Source organism: Cydia amplana, chromosome 16 (assembly GCF_948474715.1).
Source record: "Cydia amplana chromosome 16, ilCydAmpl1.1, whole genome shotgun sequence".
NCBI lineage: Eukaryota > Metazoa > Arthropoda > Insecta > Lepidoptera > Tortricidae > Cydia > Cydia amplana.
In genome coordinates, this window is record NC_086084.1 from 5,431,936 (window position 1) to 5,459,557 (window position 27,622).

General features: G+C 35.0%; 1 protein-coding gene across 1 annotated transcript in view; it reads left to right on the plus strand.

Moving 5' to 3' along the window:
* LOC134655377 (thrombospondin type-1 domain-containing protein 4-like) overlaps nt 1–27,622 on the plus strand; it is a 170,101-nt gene that overhangs the window by 47,336 nt on the left and 95,143 nt on the right. Inside the window, exon 3 of the mRNA XM_063510831.1 lies at nt 27,278–27,338. Within this exon, the coding sequence (XP_063366901.1) occupies nt 27,278–27,338 (61 nt within the window). The remainder of the gene's footprint in view (nt 1–27,277; nt 27,339–27,622) is intronic.

The window sequence follows — 27,622 nt, forward strand, 5'->3', positions numbered from 1 at the left end:
AAAATGCGGTGAGTAGGTTTCGTGGTGAGAGTTGGGTTATGAATGGGGAGAGAAGGGATGAAAGGGAGTTTAAGGCTACTGCTACAAAAATAATGTATTCCAATTTAAAATGGAGCTATAGTAATACTCATAATAAAAAAAATCGATCCAACAATCTTCCAAAATCACCTTTGTATGAAAACCCAACTCACCCCAAACACGAGGGACTACGGGGTGAGGTGGGTTTTCCTGTTTATCGTCAAAGTTATGAAATGGAAAACTACCCAAAATAAAATAAAAACTAAAATACAAACGTCCCGAACACTTATTATGATATACACCATTCAGTTTGCATATGTAAAAATAAAATGTTATTGAGGTTTGAATGTCAGTTTTGACCCTACTCACCCCATTCTACGGTACTTCATGTATTTTTAACAATTACAACTATGTTGTCACATTAATGGTCATATAGGAAATAAAAAAATCAATTTTAGTTAAATCAAGATAATATTAATATGATTTAAATTATCCATATACCCAAAACCTAATATATTTTCTAAACATTTTTCATGTGGGTAATGTTCGCTTCAATGTTGGTCAGCCGTACTAAAAAAAATAATTAAAACAACGTAACATAATTCAAATAAAATTGCAAATACATAATAGGTACTTACCGTACTTTATATCATTATTTACTTAGATTGAAAAAAAAAAACATAGATACCTAGTACCTACATTCTAAAGGTTAAAGATGTGTCAGTTATGTTAGAATTAATTAAATATGGCGCTATATTTAGTTAACCATTAAACGACCAACAGCTCAACTAGAGCGATATCCCCTAATAGGCGAGCCCATTTGCTGCATTCCTGCCTGAATTAAGCCAGACATTAATTTTGCCAAATCACTTTTTCGTCTCCACTCTGTCGCGATCTACGGTGCTATATTAGCGAGGCGTTGCCAACCGTTGGCTCTAAATATTGACTTAAAACGTAAAATAATAGATTACTTAATAAAATAGGGCTTTATAAGAGCTTTAATTTACTTACTAAATGTTTGACTGTGTACAATCAATAGCTTTTATTGTATTTTTTTAAATACAACTTTTATTTAATAAAACCATTTAAATTGAACGCAACATAAATTAAAAACCTATTTAGTATGAGTTCAAAATAATTACATTTTTCCCGTGGACATCAGACCTAAATAAATGGATTTTTAAGCCTAGGTTGGCATATTCACACCTTGTAACCAAATGTCTTTAAAGTTGTATGAATGACGGGAGCCTCACTAAAGTGTACCGAAATAACCGAAATTGTTGGTTACTGCATTGTCCGTAAGAAAGATGCTCTATTCCTGAAGCTTTTTGAGCCACTTAGGAAACTTTTTTCTGTCATTTTTTTGTTGTTTTTATGTGTTTAAAGTAGGTACCAAAAAATATTCAAAGAATAAGTCTAAAATTTAGGTCCATATATTATTAAATTGGCAGCAGACAAGAAAAATCCGGGTTTCTGACAATTCTATAGGAATGAAATGACAGCTGTCATATTGAAAATCCTGTTGCATCTACGAGTATCTTAAACTGGTTTTATGCAATTATTTTGTAAGTGAAAGTAACTAAGTATGTATGTACTTAGGTAATTGTACTTTAACGTTAAACCAGTAGGTATTTTACATTTTTTACCGGTGTAGGTACCTAGGTAGAAAAAACAATAGTAAATAAACCTAAATTTCGTATAAAAATAAACATTATACATTCATTAAAAAAAAATACACACCTCTTCCTAATTTTGAATTTTAAGTAGGTACAGTACGCAGGTACAATAAAATTAATCCTGTCCACAGTAGTTGAGACCTTATTGAATTGACCGGGTTAGTACGATTTTTAAAATCCCCGAATGCTTGTCATAATACTCATAATGAACTACATTCATTTACTATCTGTTTTGTCTGGTTATACATTGTTTCCAACCCCTGGACTAGTTGCGAAACAATAATTAAAACTCGTATATCTTTCGCACATATGAAGTTTACTGTTTGTTAACTATAAACTATTTAATCGCAGCTAGATGGTTACTAAAATGGCTTGTAATCAATTAAGACCACTTAGGTCAAACCTAACACCTACATACATTGTGTAAATACGAATTTATTTTAACGAATTTGCGTTTGTTGGATGTTTAAAGAAAAGAAGATCAGAAGTATAGTCAAAAGTAATAAAACAGTTTTTTACCATAATATATCCATTATTTATTAATAGAACTACTTATAAAATCAAGTGGCAATACTAAACACATAAGTGAAGAAAGTGAATCTAAATATAAACGATTGATCACACGATTCATACGTGTGGCGTGCTGCTTTGGCAGTAAAATAATACATTCGCTTCACTACGAGTATATTGGCCATAGAAACCATATTATTCTAAAACGGTGTATGCGCCGTCAAAGGCTAAGCATATGTCCTTTGAATGTGCGATAGTAGTGCGAATAAAATGACATAAAACCGCAATGTAGTCTTTTGAATGCAAGCCATAGTAAACCATGGATATATATTTAAATTATTAACGATATGGGCAATTTGCTTGCTCGTATATTGCAATGGTTGAATACTAAACGTATTTCTATTATAAATTTGTAGGACTATGAAGATGCGACTGACTTGGAGTGCTGGCGCCGTTATTAAAGCTACGAGTGCAATAGTAATCGACTCATTTAATTATATTGAGTAATAGAGATCTGAAATTGAACGTGTAGGTAAGAGGAGAAAGTTTTTCAGTTAGATGCTAATTAATGTAAGTTATACCTGCATACTTATGTTTAATATCTGAAGTCATCAAATTACTGGGCTATTACAGCGAAAATCGAAGTCCGCAAACTGCGGGCATCCTTCTCTGTCACTCTAATGACGCCTTCATTGGAGTAAAAGATAAAGATCCCCGCAATTTGCGAACTTCGGTTTTCGCGGTACGTTCCGTGGATATAAAAGTTTAACGGCGCATAGCGATATAGGTATACGACGTAATAATTCAATATTTAATTATATAGGAAACTTATAAAATTAAGTGCAGTTACTTATAGAAATCTATTATGTTAGTTTTTTATGAATAAGAATATTTTGGAGCCGTAGACCTTTCTTAAAGTCTTAGATCGACTAAAGCTAAAACACTGCTGAAAGAAATTCTTTGCTTTTGTTTGACATACTCATAATAATTTAAACATAAAGTTCAGCTGGTTATGCAGCACAACATTTAATAATATAGACCAATTTCAAAATTATACTTTACATTGATATATAGCAGAAACTTAACAATACAAATTAATCCTAAATAAGAGTATACCTTAGGTACCTTAATTCTAACCAAATAAACTGTATTCAAAAGAGACATCCCGCTCAAACGCCCGATCTAAAACCTGCTCACTGAATCACTTGATCCATCGCATGCGGGTAAATATAGCTTACTATAAAGTATATTTGTGTAGGTACCTATATCTCGTCCCATTCTGGACCAGATCTTGTTAATTGCGCTCCTGGTCCGCTCACCGTTACTCACTTAGTGTTAGTGCGACGCACTGTTAGGAAATGGTTTACGGTTTACTGGAACGGTTTAAAAGCCCTGTAAATCGAAGTTATTGCGGGGGGAGTTTAAGCCAAATAGAAATAAGATTGCAATGGAAACTTAAAACATACTTTTGAACACAGCCGACACAAAAACAGATAGGAAATTTGTATTTTATCCTCTAGAGTGCCAATAGTTATTTGTACAACAAGAGATCAAAGTTTGATATTTCTTCGAGTGCTTATTTTGAGTCCCGTGCAAGCGAAAGATTCTATACGAGCGTAGCGAGTGAATCTAATTTAGAATCTTGAGCGTAGTAAGGGACTCAAAAGCGCACGAGATGTAAATTACTTTGATCTCGTGTAGTTCACAAAACTTTTCACCTCAGCAGTGAGAACATATTAGAGAACCCGAAAAATGTATTCCTTCTTCATCACTTACATCTATTCACTCATGTTTTCTGAAGATATACCAACAATTAAATTTTCACTTCATCAGCTCGAACAAGAGTACTTTGCTACTTAAAAACAGTGAGCAAAATCGCATTTTGCTCATTTTGTCTCACTCAGTGAGCAAAATGCTATTTTGCTCACTGTTTTTAAGTAGCAAAGTACCCTTGTTCGAGCTGCTGAGGTGAAAAGTAATTTAATGAGAATTGTAAAATATTCCTCACGTTGGCTGGTATGATGAACTTAAGTGATGATTTTAAATGATATTCAATAGCATTCGATTTCTAATGTGTTACACACGGCAGCATAGTTCTAACGGACGAACGCTCGTACCTTCAAGTCCTTCTTCAAAACCACAACCGTACCTATGTAGCGAATTTTTTTCATCTTTCGCGTGCACTTTCCTTATTTAGTTTTTTATAGTGAGACTTGTTTTTAAATCCATGGTTCAACGTTTTTTTTGCCAGAAACGTCTTTATTGCACACCTTAATAAAAGAAAACAGAATCACAAGCAGAGGTAAACCACATGCGGTCTTAACCTTTTTTAGTGACATCTACTTTAAATAGGTGATAAAATAGGTGAGGGTGGGGAGGGTCGATCCCTAGGGGACACTTGGTAAACTTCATTTTTAATCAAACCAAACGAGATACATTTTTTTGCACTGGTAACAGTCATTCATTCGTTCCTAACTTCACGTTCTGTCATGGCACTGTATCGGAAAAGTCAGTGGTTCAAAAATGGCGGACGGTGAAAGATTTTCGGCGTACTATATTCAATTTTCGGTAAGCTTTAACTGGATTTATTTTATAATATGAGATGGAAATGATGTTAGTGAGTGTGTTTATTTTATTTGTTGTTTATTGAAGTGATGATTAACTTGGATTACATTGATATACGCGAACACACGTTTCGAGTACGGCACTTTTTATAATCTTACTATGTATGGGGAGACTTTGTCTTTTTCTTCTGGGGAGATATGATTCCGGGATCATGTCACCCCCAAAGCGATCAAGATACATTGTAATAATATACATTGTAATAATTGTAATAAATTTACTTACAAAATGATTCATAGAGCTATCATAAATATTTTCTTTTCTTTAGTAAATCATGCCGCAAAAGTACGACCAGAGAAACACTGATTTAAACTTTCAAGGTTTTTGACTCATTATTGTTTACTGGCGGGATTTAATGGCGTATAATTCAGTTTTTAATTATACAACCGACACCGAACTCCGAAAACGGAATTATCCCCATGGCCTTTGAAAAGACTAACTAAAGTTGACATCAACATTTTACTAACTACCCGCACTTGGTCTTGTTTATCAAGTTAAACGTTTTACACACAGGGGATGTTACTCGGTCGACAAACAACACTTATAACGATATTTGGTTTTCAACCGGCGATATTTGTTTTTATGGATGAAATGCTATTTCAATGGCTTTCCGACCTTATGTACTATTATAGAACCGACGGTCCATAGAAAGAATTTTAGGATTATGCAGCTCAAACACCGTCCTCGAAACGTGAGCAGTAAATTTCTAAACTTATTTATTATAGTAAACAATAACGACCAGAGATGGGTAAAAAATTTAAAATTGCTGTAGGTATCTGACGCTAAAAATACCTTCATAATAACTTTAAAAAATTTAGCTTGTTACAAGAAATTTGATATTAATAACTTAGATTTTTGTTTTTTTTTTTAACTTTTTTTTGGTTCAAAAATTGATTCCCTATTTTATGTTGTTTTATGGATAATACGATTACATTGTTTTTTAAAAGTATAAGATTATGGATTAATATGTGTTTGATATCTTCATATATTAATTTTCTGTAGATAAAGTGAATAAATTAATGTAGATACTATCCTCGAAATATGACATTGCCGCTTAAAATCTTTTTATTAAGTGTCCCCAAATCTGGAAGACTTGATCCCTTCGGCTTAGACATCTGATTACCGAAAATACAACTTCAAAGCATGGAAGATGCAATATATATATGTTTGCTGTGTATTTTACAAATTATAGATGCATTACTAATAGCGATCCGAGTTATATAATCAATGAGAATCTGGTATGGGGAGACATGGTAAAAATCTGTTTACCATGTGTCCCAAGAACCAGGGTCACTTGATCCCCCTAGGATCAAGGCTCCCGACCAGGGGTAAACAAGTCTCCCTTACATAGGGGACACATGGTAAAAGTCAACAGTATGGGTTTTCATTAAATAATGGTCTAATTTATTGCACAAATCTGTTCTAATTCAAACTATTAATGAAGAGATAAATTCTGAATCGTATGGTCTATAAAGTTTTTCAATACTACAAATTGTTAAGAAAATGTATGCTAAAAACAAAAGGGGTGACCCGCTCTTTAGCGGGCAAGGCCCTTACCCTTTGGTAACCCTTTGGTTAATAAAATGAGTGACGGATTGAATGTTCTAATGGCAGCAGTAAACATACTTATGTCACCTGCCAGTAATATTGTCTGCGTAACAACTGAAGTCGTAGGTAATGCTGTAACAGTAGGACTTTGTAGTTGTCATCCAAAACCTACTTAATACCTCCTTTCCCTTTCCTTTCCTTCTCCTTTTTCCTTCTTTCTCCTTTTTTTCGCCTTTTGTACGATAAGTTTTTCTTTTGTGTAATAAAGTTTAAATAAATAAATAAATACTTTTGCGCTTATCTCGCGTATACCTACAGTTTTACAGGCTGCAAAATTAGTAAGTACCTATGTATAAGAAAAAAACACGCTGTTTGAATCAGACCATTTCCTACTTGGTGGATAATTTAAGGAATCTAAACTAAACAAGGCTATAACATATTTAACATCTTTTTGTGTTTGCATTTTACATGTTAACGATGTTTTTTGCAAAAATCAAAAACATGAATAATAGTTGGACATAAAACATAGACGTCTAGACGGCATTAGCATTAGATTTATTCTAGACTTCAAAGAATCCGAATATGAGTTAATGTTGATATATCAAAGCCAAACTATTTAGCAGAAATGCTTAATTCGTTGGTATGCATTTTAATATTCATTGTTAGTTATTTCGGCTCGGGCTAAAATCTAGTTTTAATTCTGTTTTATTCCCAAAATGAAAAAGAATAACGTGCCAACGTTACAAATAAACCTAGACATGAATTTAAGTACTGTTCCGCAGTAAAATAATATTTACGGTGAAGTTGAGCTTATTGTACGAAATAGGGAACTCTATCTATTTATTTATCTAAAATAGACGAAAAAAACAAAACGACAAAAAAATAAAAATCGGCCCAGATAGTGCATGAGTACAAGAGACGATTCCAGACTCTATTAATTAAAATAATTAAGATGCAACAGCTCAATACACACAATCGCTACCCTCGGCTCACAAACATATCCTAATAACAGTAATTAGACAAAGACAATGGCAAACGGCCGGACTGACCGATTTCCAGTGCGTTATTATTCTGCGGGTATAGGTGCGGTTGAATTCGCTGTGACACTTGATGCCGCACCCTGTTGCGTCATGCATTCAGTTTGGCGATGGACTTGGCCATTATATAATATGTACCGTAAAACGGGGTGAGTAGGTTTCGCTCCCCGCGAATCTAGGTGGTTATGAATGGGGAGAGAAGGTTTGAGAGGGGGGTGAGAAGGGATTTTAAGGCTACTGCTACAAAAATAATGTATTCCAATTTAAAATGGACCTATATAGTAATACGCATAATAAAAAAAATCGATCCAACAATCTTCCAAAATCGCCTTTGTATGAAAACCCCTCTCACCCCAAATACGAGGCACTACGGGGTGAGGTGGGTTTTCCTCTTTATCGTCAAAGTTATGAAATGGAACTACCCAAAATAAAATAAAAACTAAAATACAAACGTTCGGAACACTTATTATATACACCATTCAGTTTTCATATGTAAAAATAAAATGTTATCGAGGTTTGAATTTCAGTTTTGACCCTACTCACCCCATTTTACGGTAACCTACGTGCCTATACACCAAATTGAGTAAATAGAGTCTTTCGAAGTCAAGTTTGCAATGACTTAATTAGCAATCCATAACCACACACCACTATGGTATCGTATCGTTGCTGCTATACACACTCTAGTCTTTATTTGTTGTGCTCTGTTATTTCCCTCCCCAGTAAATCGTGGATATATCTCCAGACCTTCCTTGGTACCTCCGTAGAGAAGACAGTTTAAAACACGATCTTCGGTATCGTATATTACGTTATCATATCATACACATAATATATTTAGGTATCCCTATCGAGGTTGGAGCTTGCTGTAAAACTCTATTAGTGGATGTACTAGGAACATAAGTCATTATAAACATTATCATAAGCCGTAATGCGGCAAGCTTACCTAGTGCACTATCTCTAGAACCTTATATACCTACCCACTGCTGGACATCCAACAGTGAAATGTTGCTATAATTACGCTCGAAACTGGAGTAAACAAAAACTACTTAACAAAAGGGTATATGTCTTCACTATATAAACTTCTAAATTAAACCTTAGATATTTCGAGCTAAGGATTACTTTCGAATAGTGACTATAATGGAGATAAACAGTTTTCCGTAGCGGATATCAGGATGCCGTAGGGCGCGGGCGCAGGCTTGCGTGCAAATATTACAAATGAGCTTCTCGCCTCAGCCTGCTTATATCGCGATTAATTCACTTAATCAGTAGCTGTTGTTAGTATTTTCTTTTTTGGTTCATATTTGAATGAAGAAAATCTTTTTTGCATATTTTTCCTTAAAACTGGAGAAAAGAATTTCTGATGATGAACATGAAATCAGCGACACTTATATGAGTTTGTTACTACTGGATGCATTCGGAATTTAAAAAAGCCTTAGATTTAATATTCATCAATATAAATATGCAAGCGACGTGCACTGTGATTAATATCAGATTGATATATCTAATACTATAAATCAGAATATGTCATCTAATACTATAAATCAGAATATGTCATCTAATACTATAGATCACAAACATTATCACGATAAAAACTATCACTCCAGGTGCACAATCGCCCCTCTGTTACAAACTGTTAACCGTGTAATAGGCTAACAACTTAATGCACGCTTTGGTGCTGCTAACCCCAATTTACAACATAACCGATTGAGACGAATTACACCAATTACTTTTATAGCCCTCACAAAGGGCCTATCTGTTTTGTAAACAAATTATTAATTTACTGGAAACTGGATGGCATTTGCATTTTCCTATCATTAATTCTGGGGCAGGGAAGAAGGGGTTTCATTCTTAATGCTATGTCCACACGTGCTAGATGACTGTCAACAGACTTGCCTGAGTTTACGTTCCCATACCTATTCTAAGATTTTATTTATCTTTTATATTGACGAAATTATTGAAATTATTACCGTAGTCCAAATGAACTTAAATTATTGATAGGATAGTAAAAGTGTGCACATGGTATGTGTTATGTTTAGCCAAGCGTTAACCTTTTCGCCGCCACGCCAATGAAGTAATAAAGTGTCATCAGCGCCATGTCAAAAATTGCTCGTATACAAACCTGACCAAAACGACGACTTGATATCAAGTCGTGGCGTGTGGGGCACGAAATGTTCGGACTTCATATCAAGTCAATGGCGGCGAAAGGGTTAAAATATTGTTGGCGTATACGATGCTTGTCATAAGTCATTCAAGGAATCTGGTTCCTGTACCATTTCAGATTTATGAAGGCTATGTAGGTATTGACAGTGGCAGTCAATAGGTGTGAAAACTGCTAGTTTCATATTATAGTCACTGTGACACGGTACGAAATGGCACAATATTACCTACTCGTACAAATCAATTTCGATCAAAAAATTAGTATTGGTACGTACGTGTGGAGTCAGCATTAAGTTTATTAGGACTCTTACGTCCTTTTCAAAAGCATATATTCAGGTCACGGTTGTGAACAGAATGTTTTATCTGTGCAATTAATTGGAAGTGGAACTGGCTCCGAGCTTCCTGATTCTGTTAGGGTTATTGCGGGAGTTTGTCAATGTCCTTCTGATTTACATCACTACATAGTATAAAACAAAGTCGCTTCCCGCTGTCTGTCTGTCTGTCTGTATGCTTAGATCTTTAAAACTACGCAACGGATTTTGATGCGTTTTTTTTAAATAGATAGAGTGATTCAAGAGGAAGGTTTATGTATAATTTGTTAACCCGTGCGAAGCCGGGGCGGGTCGCTAGTTAATAAATAAAACGGGACTTACTCGCATATACACTTGACATTACCCTGATGTTTCTAAATCTGAATTTGCCTTTTTCACTCATTGGGTTGGATGGGCTTTACTGATTCGACTTTATTATTATTTCCGCATAATTAATTGCACACAGCAGTACTTCTTGTCTTATCTTTATTAAAAGCAGCCTGTGGCTTATACAATTTTACTGTATATTTAGTTTTCATATACTTATCTACATACTACATTAATTATGAGAGCGTTCCACATTATATTAAAGCTAAAATATAAAAGCTTTACTTCACTATTAATTTTATTATGGTTCAACTTTAAATAATGTTGGTAAATAATTGTTTTCCATCGTAGTTTCTCGGAAAATACGATGGAAAACAATTATCTCTATTCTCGTATTTGCCATGCTATTTCAGTCAACCTCAGTACTTTTTGTACCGAGACTGACTGAAAAAGGAAGACACATTTGTACATTTCCGTGAAAATACGATGGAAAATCATTATTCACTACATCTGTACCCATAGCATGTTACAAATGTTTGTAAACAGCGTGAAAACCAATTGAGTTCAGCTCCGTAACATGTAAAGTGGAATGCCCCGTACGTTTCGGCGTAAATCGGGAGATAATAAAACCACAGACATCTGGGTGGCCATTACAATCAACATTGATTGATTGACGCCGATGGACCTTATATTGAACTATTAGGATCTAAAGCAGTACCTAATTCAATTCAATACCTAACAGTTCTTACAAATTGCACATTAATTCCTATGATACTTGCAGATTGCAGACTACCATCTCGCAAAAATCATTATTTCCTGATTTTCACAAGAACACGGATGACAAACTCGCATGAATCCAACTTCTTAGTAACACCCATACCTATTGGCCAATAAAATGTAGTAAGTGGTAATAAAATTTCCATTTCTATTTTCCACTTTCACTTTCAGCGAATCATAAACCGTCAGCTCCAACCCATCGATACACTGCTCGTGTTTATTGCTTGTTAACATACCATGCGCCGGCGCCGCCCGTACGTTTACCTTTGAACTAGATCATTTGAACTTGAACTTCCAATATTTCCTACAAGACTTTCGCATTTGGCTCGCTTGTGAATGTTTAATGCAAATGCTCTGATAGCGTTCTATTATTTCCTATTCTATACTCCTCTTTCTCACTCCAAGCGGCATGTAACGTAGCAAGAAAAGGATAGCAGCTCACAGCAGTCATGTTGACATATTGGATAGAGGTACGAAAATGGATTTTCTAATGGTTTTCGTAATGTATGCGCTCGTAGTTGGACTTTTATGAATCCATATGTAGGTTGGCTATATTCGTTTTTGCCGTCGTAAAAGTTAACGATGTAATTAATTTATATTCAAGTGACAGATAATGAAATACTAATATTAGTATCCGGTTTGTATACGTGCGTATGTATTGTTAATCTTATTTGAATTGTATACATTTGTCACTCTTCATGTTCAGTTACCTTTTAACTTTTACATTTCGTACCTATGTTATCAAAAGTGTTTAATGTGATAAATACTATTCTAGATCCTCTCTCTGCTCTCAGATTGCCAGTATTTATTTGGTAAACGATGTATGATACACGTCACCTTGTAACAAATACTATTACAAGTAGATAGGTATTAGGAATCAAACGCATTACACTTCATAATAATGCATATTATAAATAGGTCAATAGAATCGAGTGATTGAATTATTTTCGTAAGCTAATTCCCGAGCGAAGGGATTATGAAATCATAGAGCGGAGTATCAGGCCGTTGGAAATAAGAACCTTGTAAACAAAATATCACATGCGGTCTTTGATCTATCTGAATATGCTTAAAAAATAAAACACTATGATATAATAACTTAACGCGTAAAAATCATCATTATAGCCTATTGAACTTTCATGTACCTAATTTTCTAAAGTTTTTACTTCATCGAATGAAACATTTGTCTAATTTGACATCTAGCGAGCTGCAAAAATATCTAGGGTACTTACCTACAGTATTTATGGATTTTTTGCAGCTGGACGAACCATAATTCTGGCGTAATTTTTTGTTTTTTACGTTATGGTATGTACTAGGATATCTTTGAATAATGCGCCAAGTACCTGTTTACATCAAAAACGTCGAAGATAGGCTTTTAATTGTCTTTATCTAGGTACTTATATCAATAATTCTTGGTAAAAAAAATAATAAAGTATAGGACATTATTACACAAATTGACTAATCCCCACAGCAAGCTAAAGAAGGCTTAAAAAATGCAAATTTATTGCACTAATTTTTATTATATGTATGCAACAACAACTTCAATAAGACAACACCAACGTAAACATTATAGTGCGGCGCGGACAGTGTAACAATATGCTCTTGGGAAAATATTTACATTACAAACACGTATCAAATGCTACGTTGTGTTCGAACATCGCAGCTGTCAAATCAAGCAAATCAGACGATCGAAATGTGCAAAAACTCGGACGGCGCGAGATGTTGGTGTACACTGCATGTGTTCGCAGACTTCATAGTAATATCAGTCAGGGCTGAACAGTTCGAAATGTATGTAAAATCTAGATTAATTCACACATTCGAGATTGGTGATACTCATGTTACAAATGCAATATTTTTTGAAAAAACAAAACTTAATTATAATTGAATCCAAACTATCATTAAAATATTAAAATATATGAAAATACAAATTCAGACACTCAAGATTTTAAAGTACATGCTGTTCTAAAACATACCTACTCATTTAATATTTATATTTTTGCTCCTATATGTATAATACTAACTATACATATGATATAAGTAGTTTGTCTTCAGTGTCATTAATAGTTTACCATGGTTTAAAATATATATAAGAATTTAAAGAAGGGTTATGTTTCTTTAAGCTTTGTTGTTGTACCTGAGGTAGTATAAATATTTAAATAGAAATAGGTCAATGGTTCTCATTCGAAGGAACCCTAAAATGGTGCCACCATTAGGTACACTAATTCTGGCGGACAATTATGAAACTAGGAAAAAAAACGGATAAGTAAAAACATGAATGTTGTGTTCACCATTCAATACAAATTATCGACATGTCCAAACATTACTTGCATTTTACGACGCAGCCTAATCCGGCACTTAAAAATGTAAATAAGCAAAAAGTTTGGGTTACATACCTTTACTTTTAGAATTATCATACTACAAACATTATTTGTTATTCAATATTGCCTAAGATTTTTACCTAATATCTAGTGAAATAGGTAGGTTAGTGTTTTGTTTATTATAACAAACCAGGTTGCCAGAGCTTCTGACATTGTAACTTATTGGTGACATTTTGTGCCAACAGTTACCCCTCCGGCTGACACCTCCATAGTCGCTAATGTATTTATGTAGGTACGGGTTCCACTAACAATCAAACGGGCCACAAGCTTACCAGCATTGGGTTTATACTTTTTAAAACAATTAATATTCTGACTGCCCCACAGAAGCACTCCAGTTTGCCCAACCACCTACCTCGAAGCTACAAACTATCAAATTAACTCAATTAGCTCCATCATCCCGGGCCGATTGGATCGTGATCTCATTCCGATCCAGAAAGCCGGTGATTTATCGTCAGATTACTCTGTGTCGATGACGCAAGCGCAACACTACGAATAAAAGTCGTATATGTCATTGGAATTGTCAAAGATACGCTCTTTTAGTCGAGCCCGACCGCCCGTGACGGCCGAACACTCCTTGATGACTTATATACGTCTGGTACCAATGCCCTATTTAGGTTAGGGTTCCTTTGATTTGACACAGTTTCCTGCAGCTTTGTTTTATACCTAGAATCTAATCGTGTTCAAAATGCCCAATTTTGTATCATATCCATGTTTACGACAGTGGAATGACTGAATAGAATAGAATAGAATAGAATAGAAATAATTTTATTCGTGAGCACAAACACAAAATAGAAACAGATGTAACAGATATAACAGAGATATAACAAGAGATATAACAGAGAATAAAAGGATAAAGTGCCACGAAATGGTCTCATCTCCCGATTGATTGCTCCCAAGGGTGTCCAAAAAAACGGACAACGCTGTCATACAGTTTCAAAAAATGAAACAGAATAAAGTATTACAGGGCAAGAAAATTGTAAATTCTTTAAATAAAACACTAGTAAATGTTTTGAAAAAACGTTTAATTACAATATCAAATAGAAAAAACTTATGTGAAACATAATAATACTATATTTACTTCCAGTGTTAATGTATAGAATGACCCATATACCGAAATATTAAATCAAAACTATAAATTTCAAGGCTACTTATACATGCAAAATAGGCTCATAAAGCTAGTTACTAAAGTGACCAAACCATTTAACACTATGATCTCACAGTTCTATGTCTTGCTTGTTTCCTTATCACACGGACTATCTGAAACCTAAGCTGGTGGTAGAGAAAAGCTGTCGTTCCTGTTAAAAGTTTAGATGTTTTTCAGTCCCAATGGCATCTCGAACAATTCTGGGATTATATCGCTCCTCCTTGGCAAGAATCAGAGGCTTATTATGCACATCATTCTCCCAGGCTGCAGACTTTGGTTGGCGGTCCTTGACAACAACTATATATATTATGTTCCTGTACCCAAGTAGAAATGCTTTCATCTCCTTCCCATCCTTTACTACGTCTGCCCCACATTCGTCTGCCCAACTCGATTCAAATTTAAGTATTTACTCTCCTGAATTATGAAGGGATTACATTTTACAGGCCTCGGGAATTGTAACATCTTCTTCATTGACTTGAAAAAGGTTTTAACCGTAGCACATTTCAAGACGTGCCAATCATTTGAATACTGAAGCGAATTATGCGTTTGCTGACGTGGAATTAAGTTTTGTAGATGGAGTACTAGGGGACAGGTCGTGTTCAGGTCAACTCATTATATTATTAACAACGTTTTTCACACAAGGACGTTTGACTTCGAAATCATCTATAAGTACAGATTCACGATGTGGTGCACTAAACTTTAATAGCATGGCAATAAGAATAATAGTACGTGTCTTCGTAAATGAATCTATCTATATTTGTCCATCATATCTGACATCTCCGGAGAAAGTGACATGGCTGAAAGAGAGTCGGATTGGGGCAAGGTACGTACAAGCTGTCTCTAGTAGTAAAATCTCGTCATCGTCGTTTTTTTATTATCTCACTCCTCTGAGTCAGATGGTGGAACCACCTGAAACTAAAATACAATAAAATGTATACATATAGTTATGTATCACACAATCCCAACGCAACGTCAGCCTATAAAATGTCAATAAATTAAAAAAATATGTATAATCAAAGTATGGCAATGTCCGTTTTATGTCACAATCGTGTCTGCGCACAAGGCGGCACGGTCCGTTTTTTAGGACGTGCATGCATGGTACTTGGTGACCAGTACTATCGACAATGTCACAAAAATGGGACAAGATTTATTTCACAGTTTTTGACTTATAATTAATCTATGATTTAATGAACTTTATATATAGTAACAATCTTTAACTCACCTAGTAATAATATCAACACAATGAAAGCACTTTAGCCTGTTACTTTATATTCTACGACGTCAGGAACAGACTCCGTCGCAAATTCAGCAAATTTCATATTTCAATTGGCGCTTGCGCATAAACCGAATGTTGCCTGATATTGAAATTGAAATTAAATGAAATGAAATTGCATTAAGCTAGAAAAAAAAGTACATTTCTTGCACTTTCTTCAACGTACTTCCTTTTCTAGCTCGCACATAGTGTTTAAACTTGGCGCCGCATTTAGTACCTGTACTAAAAAAGGGACATAAACGTTTTAAGGGTTAACCTACACACATGAAATTTGGCACATGTATATGTGTATGTGTTGTCCCTTAGCTTGTACAAAATACAAAATTTCATATACATAGCTCATATAAATTAACGTTTAAAAACCGACATTTTTGTGACTGACTGACATATAGATCAAAAACCTAACCCACTTCCAGATGACCTAGAAACTTGAAATTTGGCATACAGGTAGACTATTAGGTGTACATAGAGGGAAAAATCTGAAAACTGGAAATTATTGATATTTCGATGGAAAAAAAAATTAATACTTATAGATCAAAAACCTAACCCACTTCTAGATGACTTAGAAACTTGATATTTGGCATCAAGATAGACTATTAGGTGTATATAGAGGAAAAAATCTTAAAACTGGAATTTATTGATATTTCGGTGGAAAAAATAATAATTAATACTTATAGACCAAAAACCTAACCTACTTCTAGAGGACTTAGAAACTTGATATTTGGCATCAAGGTAGACTATTAGGTGCATATAGTGGGAAAAATCTGAAAACTGGAATTTATTGATATTTCGGTGGAAAAAAAATTAATACTTATAGACCAATAACCTAACCTACTTCTAGATGAATTAGAAACTTGATATTTGGCATCAAGATAGACTATTAGGTGCATATAGAGGGAAAAATCTGAAAACTGAAACTTTTTGACAATTAACCGCGCGTTAGCGAGGGTTTCCTTTTCAGCTTAGGCAAACTGCTTTCATGATGAATACTATAGTAATTTCTGTACAAAAAGTAATGATATCCCAACAAAAACATAAATGTGAAATGAAAGCCAAGTAATTTTTAAAAACAAACCAAATTTTTGAAAAATAACATAGATAAATATATATTACCTATATGCCTATACGTAAAAACTAGCCAAGAAAAATCCTTTATAATTTCAGGATTTTCTACACAGCACAGAACTTGGCACCCATATAGATCTCAATTCTTTTGTCGGCGAGTCAACAACGACACAACTGAACTTGGCTTTCATTTCACATTTATGTTTTTGTTGGGATTAATATATAACATACAAAAGACAAAGACAGCAAAAAGATAAAAATACACTAATACTGTATGGATTATTTATCATTTATTGAAAATGTTTTATCTTTTTTTTTTTATAATTTACATTTTCGTTTAAAGACATTGAACCAAAATTTTACCTACGTATTATTTCAAAACAAAAACTTCCGAAAGAGAAGTGTTTATGAATGCAGAAATAAAATGAAGAATGCCAATGGTGACGTTTCGTCAGTGCGCGATTTGTCTCTCGGTGTATTTCAACACGTAATCTTCAGTGTTTATCAACCTATTTCCCAGTGTCCCACAAAAGTAGTTTTATTTATTTTACGGCTATTTGTTCACGTGGTATGAATAAATATTACGAGTATTGCCGGGACTGATAAACGTTTCTTTAAATATTTTTATGCAATTATTGTAGAATTTTGAAAACATTTATACTAATGCATAAATTACAAATATTCATAAATAGTCTCCATAAAAACTGTCCAGTTTGACAAAATTTGGCATCAAATTCTTTCCAGTAATTCCTTACAATCGTTGCTTGATTATTTTTGGAAATAACGCACTAATATAATGTTTTAGATTGATTAAACTAATATAACCAACATAAATAACTTCTCCTACCTTTACCTCGAAATTGCTTTAGAGATCACACTGTAGAACGTTGCCAATAACGATTTAGATTTCATCCTATTACAATAGAACATCCACGTCGATAAAGATAAACAGAGACAACGGCCAGTAATCAGAGAGCTCATACTGTTCATGGTAATACTATTTATCTAATCTTAGATGGGATCCGCTATCTTTCCAGCCTATACATTCATGAAGTAAACACTCGACCACAGAGGGCCTACTGCGAAAACCGAAAATCGAAATTATCCGAATCTCTATCGTTCTTGCATATGCGAGCGAAAGAGAGGCAGGTAAAAAAAAATCGTTTTTCATTTTTCGCGATAGAACCTCAGCCGGCCTAGACAGTGACAATCGCTATCGCTTCGACAACGAAACGCTTTGTGTCTCTATATCACTCTTTCATATTAGTGCAACAGTGACAGTTGCGTTTCGATCGCTACGGAGCGTAAGCGATTGGGATTTTGACTACTGAGATGGCCCAATAGGTTCTCATACGTAGGCCCCTAATAGTTTTAAAACCATTGACCCATCATGAGGAAGCAATAAATTTAAAATAGTTAGACGGACAAAAACGACAGGCTAAAATAAACAACGATAATTTAAAGTGAAACCATGAGCAAAAAGGTTGTAATTTATGGTTATTCGATGTATAGTTTCGAGGAAATTACAAAAACTACGCAAAACAACTTCTATTCTAGCTTTCACTGGGAGAGATAGAGGGCCGTCACTGTACACAATGGTAAACTAATCTAGAATCTCAACATATGACCCTAAGGTCTACAATACGATACGCAGCAGTATCTACTTTGGTCTATTCGAATGTTTCAGTGAACATGTGCAAAGCAATCCCTGCGCGCGCGTCGCCTGCGGCCGGGCACTTGACATCCTTGTACGAGCGAGGCAGAGCACCACCAGCCCGTTGGCGCCATAAGTTGGAGGGAGAGAGAAGAACGCGTCCCGTACGAGCAACTACAGTGACGCCATGACAAACGGGGATGTGCAGACACTTCTAGCGAGAATGTATTTTATTCACTGTTAATAAAGTCGACCCTAGGTTAAGTAGAGATAAGTTGGTATTTTGTAAGGGTTCGCTGGGGATGAGATGGGATGAGATGAGGGACACTCAGATTTGAGACGCTAGAGAGGACGGCGGTGACCATTAAATTAACTCTTACTACGAAATATCGCCAAGTGTTATCTAACCTTGTATTGTATAAAATCAAATCTAGAATCAGTGGTTCCAGTCGGGCGATATAACCCAGTTAAGTACCTAGCATTAGGCCAAGTGTTAATAATGTTACCTATAGTCTGTCAAACTATACTACGAGTATTTAAAGGTGACATTCTATAATTATATATAATGAGTTCGACCCTCATTAGTGTTACCTAATAAATATGGTTAAATACATTTATAGAATCAGGGATTCAAGTTCCCGCAGATGATTGGATGTACTTAAATGAATTGTCGATGGAAATTCCGATATTATACTTTGTAGTTGAATATTACCGACTAATCATGTTAAACCGTCATTCGCAATTATGCTGTGTATACTGTCTTGGAAATTACGAGTAGATTGTTAATTGTTATTGTTAAACAAATTGAAACGTGTAAGCACCGATGTATCTAGACATTATAATTTAGAGTATTAAGAGTCGAGCCAAAGGTTTTCCTGGGTTTTTCCTGGTTCGACGAGTAGGAGATACCAAGATGTTTCCCAGGGGGGTATGTGCGTTGGTTATTGTTATTGTATAAAGACTTCATCAAATTCTGGTAATGGTTCGAGCAATAAAAGGCATAGGTTGCACTTCATATTTGTATTACACAGTGCAAAGATTACTTATTGAGTTTATATCCAAGCACGAATAATTGACTTCTAGGAAACTAATGCCTTGTGGAATTTTTCATAGGAACGCACAATACCCAACAAATTTGCGATAATAAATTCAAGTATATAAATCGCCATGCGCATTTTCTCTACAGACACCCCAAAGTAGCTCAGACCCCTTTCATAGGACAGTAATTACATGTAGGTTCTCTCCTTATGATCCAACGATTTAGATTGATATATTTAATCAACCCCCAATACCATCTCACGTGGCTCCGTGACCGCAGGATCTAGACTTTGTGTCTAAATTAAATTACAAAAAAATAGACACAACTAGAAAAAGAACTTTTGCTTTTAAAATCAAACACAACGTAGGAAATCTTAAATTTTATTAAATTAATATGACGATCACAATGTTTACATACTTGAGAAGGGTCTGAGAGGGGTATTAGGCTACCTAGAGTGCGAACATACTTCAATTAAAATCATTATTAGTCTCAGTTTTGTTATAATGTTTAACAAACAAAAATTCCAAGACAGTATACCTATCTTTATTTCAATGGATTTTATTTTGTGTGTTTTGTGTACAGTGACGCAGATATTTTGTGCTAAATTGAGAGCTAAATAGTCCCCTGTAGCTGTAAGTTTTATTTGATTGCCTAGAGTTTAGACTATGGCTTATAATTCACCTTAAAGGTTGCGAATAGGCGCGAAACAGGTACCAAACAACTATAGGACCAGAAAGTTTGCCTGGGTGGTTCAAGAGTATATAGCGTGGTACGAATGCTGTTGTAGAAATATCGACCATAGGACGTACCTAATACAATAGAGTTGTTGATGGCGAGATGTGACAGGCGTGGTATTTTATTTATAGCAGAGAGTGAGATATCTAGACCGAGTTTTAATGCCGCCGAATAAATAGTAACTCATATAATATAAAGTTAATAATATGCGAGCTTCTGTAGCGAAGGGCTTTTACCTTTATGATAAGAAGGTTAATTCGGTTGTTATGAGGTTAACGAGATTACATAAATTATGTAGAGCTCTAGTAGAGTTGATGTTGATGCATTTGTTAGAATTGAGAAACTTAAGGAAAACCGAATAATAGTGCAAAACTTAGTAGTATTCGCGGTAGTAAACTGAGTAAGAGTGTGTAATTTATTCCAAAGGTCATGTAGTATGTATGTATGTCACAAATTTATTACCGTTTTAAATTATAGATTTATACGCACATTTTATTACACAAATCTTCCTGTAATCAAAGTTACAAAAATAATTATTTATTTCAATTGATGCTGTATTTCACATTAAATGCGTTTATATATTTGGTATTAAAGATGAATATTAGTAATTGAAACTAATCATTTATAATTGCCCGTTCTAATAGTCCATGATAGTAATTTTACAGATGACACTAATTCAATTGCTTTACGTTGGGGGGTTTGGGAAGCAAGTAGAGTTGTCGTTAGCAAGTTTGAACAGACAATATTAGAGAATTACATGTAACATTATGTGCCTGGTTTTAATAAGCAACTAGATTTGATCTCAGGTAGAAAAGCTCTGATGTATACTGGCAGTTTTGACGCGGAATTGGAGGGAGTCCAACCGGATGGGGATAACCTCTGAGGACGCTATTTGATGGGTTTTCTTTTGTTCTTGGAACAAAATTATATTTGCCTATCTTATTTTTATTGAGGCCTATAATCTTGTACACATTTAAGGGATGCTTCGACGTTACTACGTCATGGAGAATAGGGATTCGATTAATTGCCAATATAGACCACGGTTATACGGTTTACATAGGATAACCTGACACCACCTCTATTTGAAGCGCTGAGGGTCGGCACAGGCCAAGAAAAAAATAAATAAAAAAAAAACGAAATGGTACCGTTAACATCAAATACTATATATAAAAAAAAACATATCATATAGTGCACATGTGCACTTGCTGACCCTCCATACGAAAAGGCTACGTAGCAATCACACTTATTACTGGAGACAGGCCCTATGTACGCAGCAAACGATTTCAATTCTAGAAGTTTTGGCGTTATGGATGACAGACCCGGTCTAGTCAATCAAACCTATCGTCATTTACGTTTAGGAGCAACTGTTCTTGCGCCTCTCCTCTGTTGGACGCAACAGAGCTAGAGAATTAAACACTCCCGTATTAGACGAACGATATTTATAGCAGTTCATGTTCCGCTCCTTGACGAAATGACTCTGTAACGTGTGGCCAGGCCATTGTCTGTTCGAACTATTATTTCTTTGAAAAAAAAATCAAGTGACTTACTAAATTTTAAAACCATATTACAACATTATAGACATCTCTATTATAACAATATTTAAAGACTCCAAAGAAAACAATTAACAAAGGAGTTTTGATATCATGAGTGTCATGACAGTAATCTCATAAATGAAGGAAAGTAAATTTTGTTATACCACAAGATCTTATCAATTGCAATCTTACCATAGTTGAGATAACATGGACACGGAAAGGTTTGTTTTAAATGCAGTTTTATGAGGCGAGATCTCTTGACAAAAATATAGGCGTTTTTGTCAACAAATGTAAATTTGGCGGGTAAATAGTAAATATCAGAAAGGAATGGGAAATCAAATATAAGTAACAAATTAATTGTAATACGTGTGAACTTAGTGTGAAAAATCTCTGGCCAGAGTATTGCGTGATTTTGAATGGAGAAGGATGAATGTAACTTAGAAGAAAATGGTGAGTGAATACAAGGTTAATTGTTTGATGATGGATGAGTCAAGAGATCTTGTTGCTATAAACTGTAACTTACGGGCTCGGTAACTTGTTTTAAATGAATTTATAATTATATAAACACACTGTGTCGAACATACAGCCTTAATTGAATCCCATTGTTAGACAGGAAGTTAGAAAATATGATGTTTTCCTTTCTGAGAGATATATTTTAGTCTCATAGACGTTAGGCAACGGCCTAAGTTAAAGTATCGTACGAAATAATAGAATAGAATAGAATATCTTCATTGCTCACATGTTGGTATACAGGTCGTTAATGTAAATCAAAAATAGGATACAATCTAGGACACTACCTTGCGGAATGGAACAAGAACATGTAATTTGTTTAGTTTCTGAATATAATTTCTCAGCGGTTTTCCTTTTAATATCATAATGTTTTACTTCAAGTAAATAGATTCTGTTCTTCAGATAGGCCTTGAACCAGTTGTGGACGTCTCCACGTATCCCTATTCCGTATAATTTGTTAAATAAAATGTCGTGGTTGACACGATCATACGCTTTACTTGTATTAGCCAAAAGCAGAATGCTTACTGTCTATTGTATGCTTACTGTTTATTATAATTATACTTGATATATACAGCAGTCCGACACTCCATGTTCAATAGCCGGGTAGGCCGCACAAAAGGATAGGCGCCAGCGCTAAAGTTATTTGTTTATTGCCCACTACAAGCCCCATAATAGACTTTTGTTTAGAAAGACATTTTACACTTAACCTTGAGTTGACTAGTGTTAGTTTCGTTAATATTGACAGATATTTGTAGGGAGAGTTGGAGGGTTACTAAGATTCTCGAATGACCTAAATAGTTTGTGTAGAAGACCAAAAGAGAACGATGTAGTTTTGGTCATCTACCCAGAGAGGGGTGTGAGATGGCCCAATAGGTTCTCATACGTAGGCCCCTAATAGTTTTAAAACCATTGACCCATCATGAGGAAGCAATAAATTTAAAATAGTTAGACGGACAAAAACGACAGGCTAAAATAAACAACGATAATTTAAAGTGAAACCATGAGCAAAAAGGTTGTAATTTATGGTTATTCGATGTATAGTTTCGAGGAAATTACAAAAACTACGCAAAACAACTTCTATTCTAGCTTTCACTGGGAGAGATAGAGGGCCGTCACTGTACACAATGGTAAACTAATCTAGAATCTCAACATATGACCCTAAGGTCTACAATACGATACGCAGCAGTATCTACTTTGGTCTATTCGAATGTTTCAGTGAACATGTGCAAAGCAATCCCTGCGCGCGCGTCGCCTGCGGCCGGGCACTTGACATCCTTGTACGAGCGAGGCAGAGCACCACCAGCCCGTTGGCGCCATAAGTTGGAGGGAGAGAGAAGAACGCGTCCCGTACGAGCAACTACAGTGACGCCATGACAAACGGGGATGTGCAGACACTTCTAGCGAGAATGTATTTTATTCACTGTTAATAAAGTCGACCCTAGGTTAAGTAGAGATAAGTTGGTATTTTGTAAGGGTTCGCTGGGGATGAGATGGGATGAGATGAGGGACACTCAGATTTGAGACGCTAGAGAGGACGGCGGTGACCATTAAATTAACTCTTACTACGAAATATCGCCAAGTGTTATCTAACCTTGTATTGTATAAAATCAAATCTAGAATCAGTGGTTCCAGTCGGGCGATATAACCCAGTTAAGTACCTAGCATTAGGCCAAGTGTTAATAATGTTACCTATAGTCTGTCAAACTATACTACGAGTATTTAAAGGTGACATTCTATAATTATATATAATGAGTTCGACCCTCATTAGTGTTACCTAATAAATATGGTTAAATACATTTATAGAATCAGGGATTCAAGTTCCCGCAGATGATTGGATGTACTTAAATGAATTGTCGATGGAAATTCCGATATTATACTTTGTAGTTGAATATTACCGACTAATCATGTTAAACCGTCATTCGCAATTATGCTGTGTATACTGTCTTGGAAATTACGAGTAGATTGTTAATTGTTATTGTTAAACAAATTGAAACGTGTAAGCACCGATGTATCTAGACATTATAATTTAGAGTATTAAGAGTCGAGCCAAAGGTTTTCCTGGGTTTTTCCTGGTTCGACGAGTAGGAGATACCAAGATGTTTCCCAGGGGGGTATGTGCGTTGGTTATTGTTATTGTATAAAGACTTCATCAAATTCTGGTAATGGTTCGAGCAATAAAAGGCATAGGTTGCACTTCATATTTGTATTACACAGTGCAAAGATTACTTATTGAGTTTATATCCAAGCACGAATAATTGACTTCTAGGAAACTAATGCCTTGTGGAATTTTTCATAGGAACGCACAATACCCAACAAATTTGCGATAATAAATTCAAGTATATAAATCGCCATGCGCATTTTCTCTACAGACACCCCAAAGTAGCTCAGACCCCTTTCATAGGACAGTAATTACATGTAGGTTCTCTCCTTATGATCCAACGATTTAGATTGATATATTTAATCAACCCCCAATACCATCTCACTACGCGGCTTGGGGGCCTAGGCAAGATGACAACCGTACCTCGACAAACGCCAAACGATATGTAAAAATGTATCGGCATGACAGATGCTACGAAAAGTCACGTGACAATTTCCATACATTATTATTTTAAGTTTCGATTGGCACTTTCTATCCTATTTGTCAATACACCGTAATTTTTAGCTTTCCGTCATCGCTTTGCTAAACGAATAGAAATTTTGTCAATAGACTGTCAATCAACTACCGCGGGGTGAGGTTATTCAATTCCGAGAGGGGTGGAGCGCGTTCGTTCTGTATGACAATACTATTCCTTATTCTGTGCCTGTAGCATAATTTTCTATACATTCGTTACAACTATAAAGCTCACATTATAATGGCTAACCTAGAACCCCGGCCAGTAATCTTTCCGAACGGCATTGAATGGGACGCGGAAGCTGATTCTAATATTTAAATGCGAATAATAAATACCGATAACCACAGATTTAATGATTCAAAGTAAGCAGTAACAATGGAGTTTGAGGATTTGGATCCGTTTATGCACTAGGGCCAGCAATGTGCACACGTATTATTGTTATTCCATGGTATTATGATTATGAATGTTCAAATTGTTACTTATCCCTGACGCTAGTCCTAAGTTCTATCCGTAAAATGTTTTGTATAGGAACTTTTTTTTGGTCTATCTTTAAAGAGATGCTGTAGATACTAAATTAAGTATATAAAACAATTTAGAAACGAAGATAATGTAACCCACTTTACCTACTCGTTTAATAAAAAACTATTAACGTGTTATTTTGTTTCGTTGTTTTTTTTTTTCAATATTCTTTAAGTAATTTTTTAGGCTTGCCTATAATATGTAATAATTACAATTTCAGCAGTGTTAGAGCGTACATATAAAGGCAAATTTTAGCAAATACACAATGAAAGGCGGATATGGTTTTTCAAGTGGGTAGATAATTTGTGGAAAAAATGCTTTAAAATTCTAACATTTCTAACGGCTGACTAGATATTCCTTCCAGTTGTTGGAAGGTACGTGTTTTGAACTTTTGACTATTGACGGTATTTTATAGCCTTTTAAAAATTTGCTATGATACGACCTTGACACGACTCATTTATAAAATATACCTACATACCTATTTCATAGTCAACTTCAGCAACATGAATGAGACCACTTTAAAAACGCCTCTTATTTCCTCATTAAACAAACACCAATCTCAGTGTCAATGATTGTAGATCGTCTCTAAAGATTTCACTACTCAACGGCGGTCGGTATTCTATTAAAGTATCATCGAGCCAATTAATATTTCATAAAAGCATTAGAGCCCTTCGAGTCACGATGTTATCTAGTAGTTGGTATTCAAAGGGCCGAGGCGCTGCCAAAGACGGAAATGCTAATCGCACACGTATTTGACACTAACATAACAACCATTTGCAATATGTATGTGCATTTATTACGCGACTGATGGAGAAGCGAGGGTAATGATTTTTCGAGGGAATAATACCCGATACTTAATGTATGTTTTTAAACATTTTTCATGGATTTAATAGTTAAAATTGATTTGAATCGATCGAGTCGTAGATATGATTAAGGTGTAAGGGCAAAGTCGATAGTCGAACCTTAATACTCTCATTCGATAGGTAATTGACAAAATTAGAGCAATAAGGATAGACATAATATGTATAAACACTTAAGTAAGAGTGAGATAGCGCTTTACGAATAAAGAACACTTCCAATATGTCGTTGTTTCAATAAGCAAGTCCTTACAGTGAAAAAGCAAAATAATCACAGAAAAAAAAATATCACAAAGAATTTCATATTTAAAGACATTCGATAAATAATTAATGATTTTCAGATTAACCTATTTGCTTAATTTTAATGCAAGTATTAAGTAATCCATTTCAATATTGATGCGATACTCGTTCTGGAACCCGGGAATACACTCTCTTTCGAATTCCCTCTTCAATATTATATTTATATACAAATCATAAATGACGATAGATCTCTGAAAAGCACTTTCGCTCACTGTTGTTTACTTGAAAAACAAACACTCCTTTGTGCCTCATGCATTGTGTTAGTCGATCGTCAGAAGCTTACCATTCGTCATCCGTGACATTGCTCAAAGGGATGATAAATTAGCTGTTATATTCACGAAGTATTTCTTCTTATATCCAGAATATAACTTGAATCTGGCATTCGTTATAATTATTAGTAAACGAAGGTCAGACTTAAATCAGTCATGTGGCAGTCGGTAAGCCTTGTCATGAACAGACCTATTAACAGCAGCACTATCTGACTGCCTATGGATGGACCCTATGCCTTTGTAATAAGGTTAACGTATTGTAAATTGGACGATGGTACTGTCTATTTAGTACAACATTTTGTCTTAAACATTAAGCTCTAATCCAGTATAATTTGCTCCTCTCATCTCTCAAAACTACACGTAACTTAAGGTCAAGTTGATACTGGTCAATAACGGGTTTGTTTATATTTCAGATCTCTTGCAATCTGCCAAAGACTGGTGCAGGCGCAGCTTACGAACACCGAGCTAAGGCCGGTAAGTTTATCCAATGTTTTGAATCCTGGTTATAATAAGCAGATGACTAAAGGGCAAGTTTATAGATCAAGTAACGGATATTTATACCGCGGTATTTTGTTTGAAAATAATTCTGAATGCCTAGTGAAATATTGAAAGTTATGCGGAGTTGTGGTAGGCTACTATTATATCGTTCGAATCTGAATTCGAACGACATAATAGTAGAACTTCTGAAAAATGCTAAGCACACAACACAAGCTGTTTCGCTGTTTGTATAGATATATTCAGTTCTTAAGCTATCACTC